This window comes from Syngnathoides biaculeatus, chromosome 15 (assembly GCF_019802595.1).
Source record: "Syngnathoides biaculeatus isolate LvHL_M chromosome 15, ASM1980259v1, whole genome shotgun sequence".
NCBI classification, from domain to species: Eukaryota; Metazoa; Chordata; class Actinopteri; order Syngnathiformes; family Syngnathidae; genus Syngnathoides; species Syngnathoides biaculeatus.
In genome coordinates, this window is record NC_084654.1 from 14,226,804 (window position 1) to 14,245,567 (window position 18,764).

Below are 18,764 nucleotides of genomic sequence, written 5' to 3' on the forward strand. Positions count from 1 at the left end.
TATTCATTCAATTAATTATTAATTATTTATTGTCTTCATCAATAAAGTCGTTGGCAATGCTTTTCCTCACTTTATCCGAGGCTGCAGTGGGAAGAGAAAAGTACAGCAAGGCATGCAAACACTACATTTTCCTCCCACAAAGGACTCCAGTTAGCGGTTTGACACACACAACGCCCCAAAACACAGGTTAGAGAGACAGATGCAATTCCAACTTCATGTTTTGACACTTTATGCCATTTTCAGATATTTGTATTCATACGCACGTTCATAAAACACCACAGAAGATATGTGAAGCAACAAATTGCACATCTCATTTTAATAGGAATGAACTCCAGTATTGACATGTAGTTCCTATTTTATTCTATGCAATGCTGTATTGTGTGGGTGTGTGATACATTTTGTCAAATCTATTTTGAGTCACATATGAAGTCTTCCCAGACCAGAGAACTTAAGAGGTAAAGATTTACATGGATACATGATCATCAGTATGTTTTCTTTGCACTTTGTCTAGCTGAATTTTAAATAAAATAAAATTGCATTTCTTAAGCGTTGCTCTTGCATGACATTATTAGGTAATGACACAAGACACAGTGATGCAAACAAATTTTAAACGGGTACATCACATCTCAGTCACTTCATGTGGTTCAGGCTTGTACTCAATCACGAGTTTTTAAATTGTGTATAGTAAATGTCAAAGGGGGGGGGAATGCAAAAAAATATTGTTTTAAATAAATCCCAAAGTTAAAAAAAAAAGCACAATAGACTTGTCAGGCAAATAGAACAGAATTCATAAAAGTGGATTACAGACAAAAGAGCAAAATAAAAAATAAAAAGCAGGCATAATTAAAAACATCTAAATTAGCAAGTGAAAACTGTCTATTAAAAGATGAAAAAAAAATAGTATAAGGCCATAAGACACACTTGTGCATGTGAGACTTGTTTTTTTTTTTTTTTAAAATCAGTTCTCAAATATAAATAATTTTCAAGATGCTAACAGTTCCATGGCATCATACACCCACAACTAACTTTGTGAAATATAAATATCATACCAGCACAGACACAGTGACCTGAATGATTTGGCACGGCAGATACCTCCAAAACTTTGGACATGTTTTTTGTTTTTTTTTTTTGTTTTTTTTTTGGGGGGGGGCACGATAAGCAACAGCCTACAACAGCGGAAAAAAAATGTTTAGTGCAAGAACTAAAGAGTTGCAATACAGCATGCAATTTAACCTGCACACATACAACATCTCCTGGCCCATTTCACATACATTAAAGAAACAATGCTCCTTGCTAAAAGAATGGCTGGAATCTAATAATGCTCAGCTAGCTAGCGTTCATTCAATATCTTTTTTTTTTTAAAAAAATACTTTCTTGTAGTAGAAAAAATAACTCATCAGCCTTGTTTCACATACAATTGAGAATCTGCGTCAACAAGAATCCAAATATACACACTGAATCATCAAGTGAAAATGCAGATTAAACTCTCAGTCAAGTAACTCACAGATTCTTGCTGCTCTCCAAAGGCCACATGAAAGCTCACCTTCCCACATTTGCCAAGTGTCCTATGTACAGTATCACTAACCACTTCCTGTCCACAGTAACAAGACAGAACCGCCGGAGAAGCAGAGATATGCCAGGGAGCAAGCGGTTCCGGTCCGAGTATGCTGAGGAAAGGAAGATTGTCTATGTTAAAGTTCTCCGTTTTTTTGGTTGCAGCTGGTGCACACGCGCACGGGGTGGTCCCAGCCGCGCGACGGCACCGCGCGACGCTCTGGGGAGCAGTCGGAGCACACTCCTTGGCCACAGGCGCGGCAGTGGTGCTTGGACAGCTTGGCAGTGAATTCACGTCGGCAGATGTGGCAAGAGAGGATGTCTTGGTCGGGAACCCAGTAGGCAGGACGGGCGGCGTCTTTCACTAAGCCTTCAAAGAGCACAGATTATTATTAATGCAAGGGTGTGCAATCGAAAGGCTCCGGGCAATATAGTTACACTTAAAAAGATGAGCAACCTGGAATTTTCATCAGAGGTACACCTAACCTATGAGAGACAAAATTACAAAAAAAAAGAAAAAAAATCCCAAAAATTACACTGTCTGATTTTTAAAGAATGTATTAGCAAATTGTGGTGGAAAATAAGTATTTGGTCACCTGATTGCAGTCCAGACCTGTCTCCCTTTGAAAATACAAGGCGCACTATGAAGGGTAAAACCCCTGACCGTTGAACATGCTTTGGCCTTTCACTCAGTCAGGTGGGATGACATGATGAGCATTTTGAAAATGTATCTAACAGTGTTATATAATTTAAACGGCATACTCCGATTGGTTGAGGATCAGTTCAGGGTTTACACAGCCTCTCGCCTGAAGACAGCTGGGATAGGCTCCAGCACGCCAGGTGACGGTCTGAGCGTTCCCCCTTGCTGAAAAGTCTCCTTGTGATGAATGCGCATGCGTTACTAACAGGGGAACTCTGGGTACGTAGCAGACGCTTACTGGGAAATCTGCCGGTCTCATAGTTCCCCTTATTCTACATAGAGGGAGCTAACATACGTTATAACCTTACCCTAACCTAACCTTAAAACAAAAGTTGATAAAAAAAGATATACACATATATGTCCGTTCGCTGTGTTCGTCTTTCTGAGACGTCCATCGCGAACATGAACACTCTGCGACAAGTTGTCAAATGGCACATGTTGAAGCATGGATGGGGATGTTTCAGCAAGGCCGGGAGTTTACAAAATATACGTGCATGCGCATTACTCCAAAAGAGACTTTGCAGCATCGGGAGTGCTCAGACCATCAGACCTGTGACTCAAATGAGGACAAGAGGTACAGAAAATGGATGGATGATATTAGTTTAATAATAATAAGTTTGTTGTGAATTACATAGGGGTTTTGAAGTTTGGTCAGTCCAGGCTTACCCACGACCCCAATGTGAATAAGGGTCAAGGGCTCTAGAAAGTGGATGGCTGTTCTATCGTTGCATTTTTAACAGTTATCTGTAGGTTTCCACTCTTGTCTGTCACCTAAACAGTCCTATACTTTTAGTGCAGCTAGCCATTACACTGACGTCAAGTAAAAATGTAAAAAAAAAAATATGGCACAGTTACAACTTCCACTCCACAAGGGAAGACTTTCCACAAAATGTTGAAACATGTCCACGGGAATGTTTGCCCATAACATGCAGAATACGTTTGTGAGGTCCAGGCTCATAATCTCCATTCTATGGTACATTTACACCATAGTAACCTTGTAAAAACTGATTTTTTTTTTTCCAAACTTTAAAACGTTTCAGTAGCAGATGACAACAGTATCTAAACAATCCCCCGTCACACAGACCTGGAAAAATAACTGAAAATATTGTAATATGCACGTGAAGTCAATAGTTGGCATTCCATTGTAAACAAATGTTACAAACACATCAACTGCTTGGCCTTCGAGAAGAAACTGACCTTTGAATAGCTTTTGTTGGCATATGTAATCCATGCCTATAAGTATTTTGTAGGACATAGTACAGTACTGTGTTCTTCCATTACTGTTTTAGCTGTGACATACTTGCACATGCCCAGTGTTTCAATAAAGGTATTGTTGTTGTTATGAGTGCAAATCCCTGTTTATTATTGTTATTGCTGACCTTTTTTGGGGCCTCAAAAAAACCTTTTTTGCAAGTGCATCTATCCAGGTGATAATCTATGTATTTTAGGCCTCTGCAAAAAAATGACCCAAAAAGTCTCACATTTCTTGATAAAGAAATGAAACACAGTCACTGAGAGACTACAATTTTGATAAGCGACTGTTGTATTAATGCTTTAAGATAGAAAATGTTTATCTTAACACAATAATTAAAAACATACAAAGAAATGGCAAATTATCAGCAATAAAAACATGATTTTTAAAAATCTACTATGCACTGAAACCACAATAGGTGAACAGTCGTTATCGTATCAAGTCAATAAACACTGGAAAATACTTTCACAGGGCAAATTCCTGTTCATTTCCACATTATAAAAATAATTTCCCCTGTTTTTGGATTGTTTGCTACTTTTGTTACTTGATTTAGTTTCTAGAGATGGTGAATTTTGGGTTTTCTTTGCCATGAGCTAATATAAATAACTATAACATGAATTGCTCTTTTTGCATTGAACTACTGAACTTAATTAAGAGTTTGACATAATAATTTGACAATTCATTGAGACGTACCTTTAAATGCCAAAAGGGAATAATTAAAATTTGGGGTAAACTACAAGGCCCCCTGATTGAAAATAAATCCCTTTATTTGTTTCCTGTTGTTTGCCCTGTTTTTATTTCATTTATTTTTTTGTGGAATGTTGATTGTACATTATCATTACTAACTGTTTGTTTACTGCCATGATCTCCATATGGTGGGGGCTTTTTGGTGCATCCGCTGTAGCATCTGCGACAGCTGGCACACACTATTGGGGAATGGCACAACACCGGAAGCAGCATGTCACACTGACTCATTTGAGCTGCTCGTTCTGCACTTCAAGACAAAGTGCAACAGGGAATTGTTTTCGATAAAGATGATGGATTAGCTTTAAGATCTCAAACTGCAGGCTTGTAGATATAACACATCACTCGAGGGATACACTGTAAAATACATAGTTTCTTATAATGTATAGCTCTCATTTAAGGCGAGTATAAAACCTCCTTCAAATGGTTTTCACTTGAGTCCTCTTATTGAGCCAAATTGAACAGTGACATATTTCAGAGTGGTTGCCAATTCAGTGGACTTTATATTTTTACATCTTTACATCACAATGCAGTGCTTACGGTGCTTGTGGAAACATCCAAAAGCACAATCTTAAATAGCAATGCATGAGGGATCTGAAAAATTACAATAATGCTATTTCCATGGATGCCATTAGTCTAACACGGCTACTGTGAGTTGCAGTGGTGTACAAATACAGCACACCATAATTAGAGGTTTCTAATATTTGATGAAATGCGTTTCATCTAGATTGTACAAGAGTTACCTAATGAGATGGCTGCTGAGTGCACAACTGCAATATGACATTATTAACGATTAAGAGTATGTTTCCTGTAGGAAATTTGAACTACCACAGCCTTTATTGAAATACTCGGCATAAGTAGTTACAATAACTATCAATGACATTTCACTTATGTACAACAAGAGTGACTTTGGAACGAGGGCTCTAAAAATGAAATTAACTGAGCTATTGAGCATCTGCTGCATCTCCCGATTACAATAAGACTGAGCAATAAATGACAGCGCTAAATGCTAAATGGCATAGCTTGAGCACTGTTGCCATGGAGCCACCATTAAATCTTTAACGAGATTATCCACAATGTGTCAATTAATGACTTCAGGAACTATTTTGATATTAAAAGCATTGACATTTGGGAGATTTTGATTGACAGAGCATGTAAAGTGTATTCTCTTCATCACAACTAAGAAGTGATAATATCAATTTCTTACAAGTGTGCATTTTCAGGGTGGCCGAAAAGGATCCCGCTGCTTTGGTGTAAATATGATACATCTCTGCCACCAGAGGGCAATGCATTCCTACGACAATGTTTACAGAACGACTTTCTCCTGTTACACAACAAACCCCTCTGGGTTTTGCTTTGGGCAACACTCACCAAGTGGTATGTCAATAGCAGTGACAACAACCCCTATGGTGTTGGTCACTGCCTCGCCAACCTTCCTGGCAAGTGTTCCGCCTTCCTCCTCCTCCTCCTCCTCGTGCGCTGCGTGAACACAACATTCATACTGACGTTCATTTACTCTCCGAGTTAAAAACAGTGAGTTTAGAGTGGGGACATGTGACAGTGAAAGTGCAGATATACCTTTGTGTGAGGCTCTCTGCTCAAAGCACACGTCACACACCCTGACGGGGCCGAGGCCCCAGCCGCGTTCTGGGACCGGGGCAGCTTTGGAAGAGCAGCCATCACAGAAGCCCTCCCCACAGGCACGGCAGTGATGCTTGGTGTCATTCTCCAGGAAGACCGCATGACACTTATGGCACAGCTGACAGGAGAGAAAAACAAGCTGCTGTTATTGACCAAAACCTGTGTCGTAATGGGTAGGGATTTGGGGATTTGTCCACATTTTATCTTGTGAGCGAGGACACAAAGATTGTGTAACGCGCAAGGAACACCACACAAACATTCCTCGGGACAGAACGTGTCGACTGAGGCTGCTGGTGTCGTGTGGCAGGGGGCGGGGCCGGTTATGGGTCGCTCACCAAGATAAGGGAGTTGGGTTTCCAGTAGCTGGGGGCGATCTGGTCCGTCAGCCAGGAGGTGACGGCCTTGGCGGGCTTGACGCTGAGTTCCGACACAGACTGGGCCACCAAGTTCACTCCATCTAAAAGACGCTGTGCTGCGTTGCTGTTGTCCTTTAAAAAGCCCTCTGACTGCACAACACCGGGATTCAATCATTACTACAAAATTAAGATTTTGTCTGCAATTCAAGATTTCATCAAATATTAGTTGAAATGAATGGAAATGCCATTAAGCTTTTCCAGACTCCCAAATAACTTCAACAAAAAAATAAAGATTTTTTTTTTTAAGTCTTTCAGACAAACAACAATAAATATCACACTTTATGAAAAACATACAATCATTACAGCGTCAAATAGAATTTTAAAGACTTAAATTGTTGGTGTCACCTTCTCATTCAATGCAGATTGTGCTGCTCATTATGGTGCATGCACTTGGGCTCATTTGGAGAAAATAATAAATGAATATAGTGGATTGGAGACTCAGCTCCTCGGATTCTTGGATTCTCAGTACGGCATTTTTCGTTATTCACAGAAGATAAAAAATATATGCCTATGAGTTTTGTCATGTCTAGATGTGTTGTTGTAGCACTGTTTGCATTGAATTATCCATTGATTGAAAGTTAACAACACTAACACATCGATGGTAATTGTTAGCATGTGTGCCTATGGTGTTTCCCATCGTATTTTAGCATTAAGTGGCAGAGGCAATGTATGGGTTCTAAAAACACAATATGTAGTCAATTACGTTTTCTGTTTAATATAAAAGTAACCTTAAACTGGGAGTGACAGTACAGAGCTTAAGGCTTCTTTTTCAAAAAATATTTAATTATAATGGAATATGTAAATCTGGATTTGGCTGGCAACCAGTTCAGGGTGTAGCCTGCCTCCTGCCTGTTGACAGCTGGGATAGGCTCCAGCACTCCCGCGACCCTTATGAGGATAAGTGGCTCAGAAAATGTATGGATGGAATATGTAAATGCTTTACATTAGCAGTTTCCATTTTACTATTGTAGTATACTTTGTATCTATCAATAATACAGTATTCGAGGAAGTACTGGTAGTTCCTTGCCTAATTTTGTGCATGTCAAATCCACCTACCTCCCTGAACAAAGCTGGTTGGTGAATATTCATGTATACACTTGCTGCATAGCTGTAAGAGCACGTTGAAATGTGTTTTGTTTCCTCTATATTTTATTAATTATGTGGTAACTTGGTCAACTTTGGAAAAGTCCCTGTTTATGGATAATATGTCTTTTTGTCTTGTTGAATCGAACAGTGAATTATACAGTGTCCTGCTCCAATGAGGTCAGGCTATTTATGGACCTTGTGCAACTACTGTATCTGTGTCCTCGCTTCATATCTACATTCAGTGTTCTGGGTACCGTGTACTAAACCAAACTGTACCACTTGTTGCAGAACTTGCTAAGGTAAGGACAATTAGAGCTTTTTAATGGGACTACCCAAGCCCTCTATTTGAGAACGTTTTATCTCCTTAAGTGGACGACTCAACACAACTAATAAAGATGTGACACCAATCGGAGTGAAATCTACTATTTGAGGATACACAGTAATCAGGCTGTACAATGTTCCTCTTACCCCTGGCCAAACATGCTGGATCTCAGTCCGGACTATTGTATCCACTGGGTCCTGGTTCCCATACCAATACTGACGACTCCGATAGATCACTCCACAGTTGGGGCATTCAATAACATAACTGCATGCATGAACAAAAAAAAAGCCACGAACAACTGGTTAGAAATGTGAGCTGTGCAATAAGGATCGACTGTTTGACTCCCCCTAACGGGCGGAGGAAGTAAACGTTCCACTGGTGCAAGCTTGTGGAAGAACTGCTTAATGAACACTGGAACGCAAGTTCATGCAAGGAAACAAAAGCCCTGACCAAGCTCATTATGCCTGACCCTGCAGATTCCTCTCTTCCTACTCACCCAGACCAGGCGTATTTGGCGAGGCCCAGCCAAGGAGAGTCTGAAGAGGCTGAGGTCTTCGGGATGACAATCACTTCTTTGCCTCCTTCATAACAAGCCTGAGGTGATGCAACACACACTCATTTTACTTTTTTGGTCGCTAATTAGTGGAATACCGTGACTTACACAATACAGGGGGCCACAGGTTGACCACAGCTCCTACATATAATTTTAAGTTTCCAAATGCCACACAAGGAACTACTTTGTGCAGCATCATAAACGTAAATCGTCATCCAGCAGCATGTGTGCTCACTTGAGCTTGTTTTGGACTCGATTGTTTTATATTACGTCATGGAAGTTTTTTTCACACAAGTAACAGTTACTGTATTCATGACTTTGTGTGTAGGATCTGACTGTGAATAAACTTGGGTAATGCTGCCACAGGAAAATGATGTGCTTTCAACTTAGTATAAACTGTTTACACTGGCCTTTTTTGTCTTCCACCATGACCTAGCCGCTGTGCACAACAATAGGTCCATAATGGCAATGCCATAATTTTCAGTATCGTCATTTCTCAAAAATAATGTGCAAATTTTTCCCAAAATATTTTCAACGCGTTAATTGAGCGCATTATAGTTAGGTATGGACGAAAAATAACAAATACAATCACATTGTATAGTTGTATACAGGTCCATAGAGTGTTAAAAAAAGGTATACATATACATTTCGATATGATATTCAATGTCTTATGTTACACATTTATATATATTACAGTAATGTGTGCCCCCAACCTGAACTCTATGACCTCCTCGCGGGACCTTGCATTTTACATCGTTAGCGTATCATGTTTGTTGCTACTGCACCAAAGATCAGAAACGACTGCCAGTGAGTTTGTTTTAAGTTAAACCAAGACAAAAAATGTTGACTACAATGGCTAGTTGTGCAACTGCTTTTAAAAGAAATGTGTCATCACTCGTGCCGATGACGCCGCCAACCCGGAAGTAGCGCCGCAGTCCGAAACAACGATAGCTCGCCTCAATGGCTTCTGGTGGGTATCAAAACAATTGTGAGCTCAAACTACGTAATATGGGCATCATGGGCACGTTAAAAAAAACGGGAGAGCACAATTGAAATAGTCACTTTTTTTTTTAAATGTGCCCATTACCCTCGTTTCTACGTAGTTTGAGCTCATGTTGTTTTGAAAGCCACCTGACGCCATAGCTTTCCTATGGCGTCAAGTGGGCGGAACCAAAACTCTTGAGATTCAAAAAATGTTTCCCCACAAACACCATGAATGGCGCAGAGGATGATGTGCTGTGGGAGCAAAATAGGATCACTGTTCATGAATTTAGGAGGCACCAGAACTGGACCAAGTCGCAAAAGGTAGCTATGATGGATATTTTTCAGATTGGAGATGTTGCTTTTGAAGTTTTGGCCAAGGAGGTGTAATGTAGAGGATAACCTGCACTATGCAGAAATGTTTTATGTACAAATATTTGATGCAAAAAATGTTTAGGTCAAACAGTGTTAAATATTTATTTGTAATGTGTTATCAAAAGTATTAATAAAATGTTATGCCATCATTGAGCATTTATTTTAGTTGGTTGAGGGATTCTGTTCTGACAATTACAGGGACCAGGACAAGAGTATCCTGTGACCTGTCCCGAGATTATATTACTGCTACATCAGCATGTGCACAATGATCATTATTAATGATTGTTGTACAACAAACAGTACAAACCTAGCAAAATATGAATACAGATGATTCCTAATGTTTTGAGCATACGGGGAACAGCAAATTGGTGGTGCGCATTATACATAGGTAGAAGGGGTTCCCCCCCCCAATTTTTTTTTTAGGTTAAGTTTAGGGGTGCGCATTATACTCGAGAAATTACGGTAATTGTGTGTAATGGATTAGTTTCCCTAGACTTGTTTCCAGATATTTTAGGTAGAGTGCACATTAGGAAGAAAAATATTCAGTCTGCTTACCTTACAGGTGTAAATCCGGTTATCATAATGAATAGAATAGCGACAACGATGTTTTGCCTCGTGGCAGACTCCTTCTCTGAGGTGGTTCATACTGTTCTTACAACCAGACCTACGATGATATCACCGGGTCAGAATGTTAAACAAGCACCAAAGGAAGGAGACTGAAGAAGGCATGAGGGTGAATTTACTGGACACAGACCCACAACTGAGGCACAAGCTGGAGCAAGTGAAGTACTCGTCGGGAAAGAAGCAACTGTGGCCAACCAGCTCGTCTCCTATTTCTCCACTGAAGCGCTCACTTAATGCCTACGAGGACATAAACACAAAATAACATAGAACAACTCAAAGGTGCTATTTTTCATTTCATAACCATGGCATAAATGGTTGTAAAGTGGTTTACAATGACAAGTTCAGCTTTGTAATTGCTTTTTTGCAGCCCTACCAGAAGGGCTTTGAAGATGACCACAGGGGTGCGTGGAGATCGAGTGGCATTATTGTCCAGGAGTTGCTCCAGTTTATTCTGCAGGCCACAGAAGTCAGTCGGCGGAGTGAGCGTCTGCGTGCCCAAGTACTGAACAGAACTGAAGGCTTCTGGGAAACGGGAAACTTTTTTAAAACGCTCCAACAGCAGCCGGTCTACTGATTCCTGTGACTTATCTAAAACAAAACACAAAGTGAAGATGTTTCATTGAAATACAATAATTCAATGATCAACACATAAGTAAAACTCAAGCATACATATTTGACAGAACAGGAAAAAGACTGCATTAGAGGAGGATGAATTACATAATATGAAGCCCATTTGTACGCATGGTTGTTCCTGTTATGTCTTAAATAGTATCAGCTATTGTTAACATTGCGGACATTTTTCATCCTCACTTCCCAGTACATGAGGCATGGGTTCATAATGCATCAATTCCCGACAATTAAATTCCAGCACAAGGAGGACCAGAGTATGGACTAATAGTTCCTCTCTTAACCCAAAATCTCAAAAGTAGTAGGCAGTCCACCATGAGATATGTTAAGCTCTTTTAAAACGTTTTCACAATAGTTCTCTGAAATAGATGTCTTGAAAAAAAGAAGAAAGTTCATTTAAAGAGAAAAAAAATAAAAATGGTAGCACCGCATGCTACCAAGGGAAACTCCTGAATAAAGGCACAGTGTGACTTGAGGACATTGGGTAAGTGTTTTTTTTATCTTTTGTAAACGTGTTTCAATGCTACCCTCCTGTCGCCTGTGTTGTTCTTGCAATTCTACACTCGCTTTTCTCTTTTTACTTCATGTTTGCAGTTCCTGGAGACAAATGAGAGGAACTTAGATCATAAACCATAAATGACGATTGAAAATAAATATTGTTGCTACGTGGAATCCAGATTAACCATTCGATTCTTGCAACAGCTGCAAATTTACAATGCCAAAGAAAAGTATTGGCTCCCCTTCTCAAATTCCTAAACTTTTGCATAGTTTCCCCACTTGAATGTTTACTGTCATTAAACAAATATCAGAAAATATAACCCAAGCCAATTCATAATGCTGTTTTTAAATGTTGATTTAATTTGTTAAGGAAAGATAAAAACATTCCAGGTTACCTGGCCCTGCGTGACAAAAGCAATTACCCTAGTTACATCAGGAATTAATTGTGGCCAATCGCAATTTTTGGTCAATTTTCACTGGTCGAGTCTGATTACCTGCAGACCAGTTCAATCAAGAAATCTCTCAAAGAGAATTTGTCCCAACGAAATCAAGTCAGACAAAAGATTAAAAAAAAGAAAACTGCAACAAAATGACACGATCCAAAGAAATTCCAGAACACAGATGAGTCCCAATATTTTGAGCATATGGGAAGCAGTAAATTTGTGGTGCGCGTTGTAAATTGGTAAAAGGGTTTTCCTGATTTGTTTAATTCCAGAAATAAGGTAACAGCATTTTAGGTTCACTGAGGTTATAATTGTTTGATGCTCTTAAACCTTAAAGTGGAGAAACTTTGAGAAGAGGGAAAGACTTTTTCACAGCACCTTAAGTTTTACTGTTTCTCATGTGCGCAAGGTACATTTCTCTTTCGAGCAAGTATTGTTTCCATGCATTTCTAGAAATCCACTCCACTCTATGTATAGTAAAATCCCATTGGCTACTGTTTCTGAGTCTGGCAGCTCATGTTGACAAAGACCCACTTTGATGGCGATGCAGTTGGGGGTTTTTCACTAATAATTGGCAACACGTAAGGTCATAAAAAAGGGATAGCGAACCCGTGGCCCCAGGACCCTATACATCTCGCAGCTGAGAGCAATTGACCAGGTGGGGGTAAGAAATTTTAAAAACAAAACATAAAAAGAGATGTGATTAAAAAAAAAAGCCCAAAACATAAAGCCGCCCATGCATTTTGTATACGCGAGTGAGTTAAAGTCTATCCCAGCTGACTTTGGGCAAGAGGCAGGGTACACTCTGGACTTCAAATGTTTTTGCTATGTGAGAAGAACCCAGAGTGTGTGTTTCTTTCGGCGTCGCCACAGCGTATCATCTCAGATGAACGCATATATATGTTTGGAACAATTTTTACACCGGATGCCCTTCCTGACGCAACCCTTCTCAGGGAGTGGAGGCCCCAGTGGGATACGAACCCACAACCCCTGGTTTACCAAACCAGTGCTCTAACCACTGAGCTACGGGGCCTCTTGAGAGGAACCCAGAGTACCAAAAGATAATACACAAGTCGAGGGAAAACTTCTCACATGAAGGCCACAGTCAAAATTAGAACCTTGAACCTCAGAAGTGTTGAGGAAAACATGCTAATCACAATCCAGTCAGTGTGCTGTTCATGAATTGTCATAATATTAATAAACATTTGAATTCACGTTCAATTGCCTTTTTTTTATAAATTTTGATATAAAAACTGCAATGGCACTTGATAAGGAATAAAGGTTCACCATCCCTGTTAGAGCAGATGTATGTTACGCTACCAAAATTCCTTACCTGTGCCAAGAAGCTTAGTGTGGACAGTTTCATGGAAGATGATGACAGCGGGACCCAAAGTGGAGAGAGGAACATCCAGACCACAGCGAGTCGTGGCAGCCTTTAGTTCCTTGGTGAAATGCTTCAAGTAGGCCTCTGAGGCGTCGCCAAGAAATTTGAAGAGGTCGTCGTGGAGGCGGTCTGCGTGGGTGCGGTAGATGATGAGGTCAGAGATGGCAAGCACCTTGAGCAAGAGACGTGTCCTCTGGCCCTGTTTGGAACTGTTCCCCAGAAGTCCCTCAGTATCGATGACCACCACATTATGGAAGGGGTCAAAGGCCGCCCACACACCAACCGTGCAGGACTCCTGTGTGGGAGAAGTCTTGAACACCTCCCTGCCCATGAAGAAGGTGTGGTTCAGGGTGTGGGATTTGCCCTCTCCGGTGTTACCAAAGATGGATACCACTTTGAGGAGCTCGCCAGCACCGCAGTTCAGCTTCTTCACAAATACAGCATCATCCTCTATCTGAGAAAAAGTCAAAATCTAATGAATAAGGCTTCAATTAACTTCTATGGTGCACTGCTTCTGCACAGCATACCTGCATTTCCTCATTTTCATCAACAAGGAGAAAACTGCATACATTTTCCAGCAGTTTTGCCTTCAGTGCCTTCTTCTCATCAACGCTTTGAACGGTAGGCTGATGAACAGAAGCTTGGACAGACTTGAGCTCTGCGTGTTTTGGTGCCGGAAGATACGATATGAGCTGGTGTTTCTTCTTGCTCCCGCCGCTGTGGGTGCGCTTTTGACAAGCTTGGCACAAGTTCACTTTGCAGTTCTGGCAGCGGACCACTGACCTATTGCATTTGCCATTGTCCCCCCCTTTGCAGTTGTCACAGTAAGGGACGTGACCTGGGCTTATCTGGAGGCGCTCGTGGTTCTGGAGGCACTCCTGACTGTGAAGCTCGAGATCACAACGAACACACTGCAAGGTACTGCACTCGTCACATTCAAAGGCAGCCTCCTCAGAGCCACCACAGGCGTAACTTTCTTGACATGTTAGATTTGTATTGACTCCTTTTTCTGAAGATGATGAGCCATGCCCACTCATCGTTTCTGTCACCTTAAATATACAAGTGGCTGCCTTTTGGAAAAGCTTAAACTGTAGCACCAGCGATTCCCAACAGCACTTGCAAAGCAAACCTGTAATAATACTGGCAGTATATATATATATATATATATAGAATACGTTTACTTAAATTAGCTGCATGATGACAAGGTTGCTTGTTGTTTTGTAAACAATGTTATTTTAGCCGGCGTGCTTCTCAAGCATTAAAAAAATAATATTTCTTATATAGACACCAAGGAAAACAATTTGCTATGAATGCCACAACAAAGAATACACCTGACTTGCAGCAAGTAACCACCCGGTTGAAGCTAAAAGTTAGCAGTAGATACAAAACATGCACATACGTGACAACAAACGACAATTTAAAAAAAAAAACTATACAAATATATGTGTATGAAGCCGTTAAGAGAACCGAGAAAACGAACTCTTCCTTGTGAATGACGAACGTGCAAATTATGCTAACAACAAGCTAGCTAGCGGACTGTCCCTTAATCATACAAATAAAATGAGTCGCCGACGAATACGACAGATATCATTTACCAACCATTCGACGAAGGATTCTCTTAAACCAGGCGGTTTTCTGCGTACTAAAGCTTTGTCTAAATCGACACGGTCGTTATTGAGCAAGCGATCCCCACAGTAGCTGCCAAAAATGACCGAGCAGCTAGCGACATCCAGTTCAAAACATCAACAAAACTGCGGGCAGTCGATGTCAAAGAGCTCCAACAAGAGCGGATACATTCAAAAGGTGAGGGGCATCATGTCGACGTCGTTTTAAAAGTCTTACAGCATGTACCTGTTTTTTTTAAATCCGCCCGAGCCGTGTCATTGTTTTTGTTCTTCAGTCCCCTCCCTAACAGTTTTCTCCGCTACGTTATTTTGTCTCCAGGTCAGATCAGCTGATCAGATTATTTTTTTTTCAGTCACAGTTTGGGTCAGAAGAGGGCGGGCTGCTGTTGCATCATGGTAAGTGTAGTTCTTCCTGAGAAAACGCCTTAAAGCAGTCATCAATTCAACGCGTCACCATTGATAACAATTGATTTAATTTTATCTGGACGGCCAGATGGGCCATGTCATTCTTAGATGAAGTTTGAAAAATAATGTGATGTGTATGTCATATATGTAAAATCGTTTCATAACATTCTATCAATTTAATTTTAGTTATTGTTTATGACTTATTAAATATAAATAAGTTGTTTCGTAATAAAAAATAAAACATTTTATACGATTTTTAAATGTATAGTCACCTAAACAATTGTTAGACTATCATTTCATTTCCATTCCATTGTCATTTTTGACATGCTGTAGCTTAACTATATCCCCAGTGATTTGAACAAATGTACATTTTGTTGTACCAGGTATAGAAAACTGTTTCATTTACTCCACCCATTCTGAGCCACTTATCCTCACAAGAGTCCCAGAAGTGCTGGTTCCTATCCCAGCTATCCTCCGGCAGGAGGCGGGGTACACCCTGAACTGGTCTCCAGGGCAGACATAATATTTAATTTTTGGGGGGATACCTTTATAATCACTTGTGTAGATTTGGAGGTCAATGCATTCAGGCAAAATATATACTGTATACAGTAAAATAATAAACCTCTGACTGATGCATAGCCTTGTAAAAATAAATAAATAAAAAGAACCAAAAGCGACCACATTTTTTTAAAAGACGCATTATATGATCCTGATTTGAAAAACTTGAGTTAAATAAAAGTAGTCTTGAGAATCAACATTCAGTGGTTAATGTGAATTTCAAGGATTTCCAAGAATAGTGGAACGAACATCTTAACAGGAATTGGGACAGCCTAATCTTTCCATCTGAGCCTTTGTCTTGCAAAGTAACACCTCAAAGTGTCAGCAGGTTACCGTTTGTCCCAAACAACATTTGCTCCGGGCTCCTTTCCCTCCATTTTTTCTCCATTTCTTTTTTTTTTTAGAATGGAAGTTACTGAGCAAAAGGTAGCACAAATGGAAACGTGTGGTGTTCAGTAGTGCATTTATTATCGCTTTTTAGAAATACACGCTTGCGAAAAAATATGTATGACAACATAAGCGTAAAAACAACACAGCGGTTGGAGAAAACAACAAAGAAGAAAAAAAGTAAGTGGCAGCCACATGATGTCCATCTTGATTTGTTCATCGAATTAATCAAGGGTGGGGAACCCACAAGTCTGTGGGATTTTATCGTGAACACCAGACAATTTGAAAAAGAAATAACACCTAAGAGGAGCTATTGTCAAAACCCTAAAACCTTTAATATACAAATATTTACAATATAGATTTATAAAAAAAAAATGCAAAATTCATTTAAAGATTCTCCTCCATCCACATTCCGAAAAAGTCTTAAAGCATTTCAGCAAATTGAGCTTTTTGGCTTTTCCAACATTGCGCTTGTGCTTCATGGCAGCAAAGATGGCGCCGTCAAAGACATCTTTGAGGCAGTTCTGGGTCAGAGCTGAACACTCCATGTAGTCACAAGCTCGGATCCTGTGCGCCAGCCTCCTGGCTTGGCCCGGGGCCACCGGTTTGGCACGCCGCCCGGCAAGATCAACGAGGATGTCGGCGTCGTGGCAAAGGTCAGACTGGGTCCCTACCAAGACGATGGGAGAGGCGGGGTTCCGACCACGGATCTGCGGGATCCACTTGGACGAGATGTTGTCGAAGGAGACAGGATTGACGAGGCTGAAACACAGGATGAAGACGTCCACGTGGGCGTAGCATAGAGTTCGAAGATGGCCAAACTCATCCTGTTGACAATCATAAACAAATACTGTATTCATATATCGTCGTTGAAGACATCCTGCTGTGACCATATGAGTTATTTACCTGTCCAGCTGTATCTATTAGCTTAAGTCGTGTTTGTACTCCATTCACATAAACCAAACCTGTGAATTAACAAACAATAAATATCGGGTTTGTTATGTTATAAATGTTTTGAATGAGCTTCTCTTACCAGTAAACACATCGAAAGCCGTCTGCCTGTACTCGCTGTTGTAGCCGTTGAAGATGTAGCTGATGATCATGCTGGTCTTCCCCACGGCTCCATCACCAACCAGGAGGCAGCTCAATTCTTCCCTGGGGCAGTCGGGCCTCTCATGCCTATGAGGAGCCTGCGGAACCATCTTTTTTTTTAAATCTTATATTCCGTGCATCATTATCAATCATCCCACAGCACCACTCGAAGTCCACGCAGGGGGGTCACATTACTGTACTGAAGAGGTCTTCCCATTGTGAGGGCCCCTGAAAAAAAAAGGAAGAGGGACACTTCCATTTCAAAAGAACAAAAGCAGCCAATCAGCTGAGTGATGCCCAAACGGTCACTTTGCGCTTCCGCCTGCTGCTCATTTGCATAGTCACGCCCACTTCCGCCATTTGGACGAGCCCTCGGATGACATTGTTGCCGTTAATAAATAAAGAAAGAAATGGCGACTCTGAAGGACAACAATTAATGCAAAATAAAATTATGGTTTAGTTCGGCTTCAATAATGCAATGTCACCTTTGGCCCACAGAGGGGGGTGTTACTCTGGTTTGGAGACACTACTGTACTGTACAAGTGATCTGTAAACTCAAAATGTCGTCACACAAATGATCGTTTCTAGTGCGTATACTTTATGATTTAATACACAGGTTAATACTCTAAAATCACGCAATAAAACAAATAAATGCAGCATCAGATGGCTAATTATTAAACTTTCCGCACACTATGTAATCAATCGTTTCACAGTACAGTATACATTTACATGCCCACACAAAAACTGCCTAGCAAATTCATGGAAAGATTTTACTCTGCACATTTCTCCCCCTTTTCTTGTCCTTTGCTTGTGATGCATTTTCAAAAACAATATCCTCTCATGAAACTCAGTGAGGAGCTAACAAGTTGAATGGTGGGACAATCTGAATATGGTACAGAAGTACAGTATAACCAATGCACATAAAGTGAGGAAAACTAGTAAGCAGGATGGGTTAAGTAGATATATTGATGCATTAAAGTCCAATGGGATATTTTGCCTTCATAGACACACACCCAAATGTATTTATTTATGTTTATTTATTTATTTGTTTGTTTATCTATTCCGACATTTAGCAAATATAAATAATTTTCGTAATCATAATTGTAAGAAAGCAGGAACAAATTGTGGAGGGAGAGGGGTAGGGAGGGTTCATTTAAGTCTTTTTTATCGTAAGCAATGACTGTACAGTACTGTATCCTTTCCTGCTGTGCGCACCTTGGCCTCTTGGGGGCAGTGTGGATGGAGCTACTCACCGTGACCTTAAAAAAGAGAAGAAGAAAGTCGTGCAAGCGCTTTATCAGCCTTGTTTTTGGGGGGATGGGGGGGGGGGATTTGAAGACTATATTACTGTCTGTATGTTTTATTATGGCTTTTGCGGGTGAATAGTGGTCTCGTGTTGTAATGTTAATTTTAGCCAGGTTTTCCCTTTGACTGTTAGCATTAACCTGTCTATTTATAAAATAATGTCTTTTTTTAATTTAAATATAAAACGAGTGT

The 18,764-nt window shown here is 40.4% G+C and overlaps 2 protein-coding genes across 2 annotated transcripts; both read right to left on the reverse strand.

The window, feature by feature from the left end:
- Positions 1 to 343: 343 nt before the first annotated feature.
- On the reverse strand, positions 344 to 15,169 carry LOC133512922 (zinc finger FYVE domain-containing protein 1-like). The gene is made up of 11 exons (XM_061843001.1): positions 13,728 to 15,169; positions 13,150 to 13,654; positions 10,622 to 10,836; positions 10,379 to 10,485; positions 10,180 to 10,288; positions 8,212 to 8,309; positions 7,862 to 7,979; positions 6,227 to 6,397; positions 5,829 to 6,009; positions 5,622 to 5,729; positions 344 to 1,924 (listed from the first exon to the last, which is right to left on the reverse strand). The coding sequence occupies exons 1-11, from the start codon at positions 14,235 to 14,237 to the stop codon at positions 1,692 to 1,694; spliced, it is 2,355 nt and encodes a 784-aa protein (XP_061698985.1). The 5' UTR covers positions 14,238 to 15,169; the 3' UTR covers positions 344 to 1,691.
- A 1,118-nt stretch (positions 15,170 to 16,287) lies between these two features.
- LOC133512924 (rho-related GTP-binding protein RhoV-like) lies at positions 16,288 to 17,551 on the reverse strand. Its single transcript, XM_061843006.1, has 3 exons — positions 17,209 to 17,551; positions 17,082 to 17,140; positions 16,288 to 17,002 (listed from the first exon to the last, which is right to left on the reverse strand). Exons 1-3 carry the CDS (start codon positions 17,375 to 17,377, stop codon positions 16,559 to 16,561), a joined length of 672 nt encoding a protein of 223 aa, XP_061698990.1. The 5' UTR covers positions 17,378 to 17,551; the 3' UTR covers positions 16,288 to 16,558.
- Between the last annotated feature and the right edge of the window lie 1,213 nt (positions 17,552 to 18,764).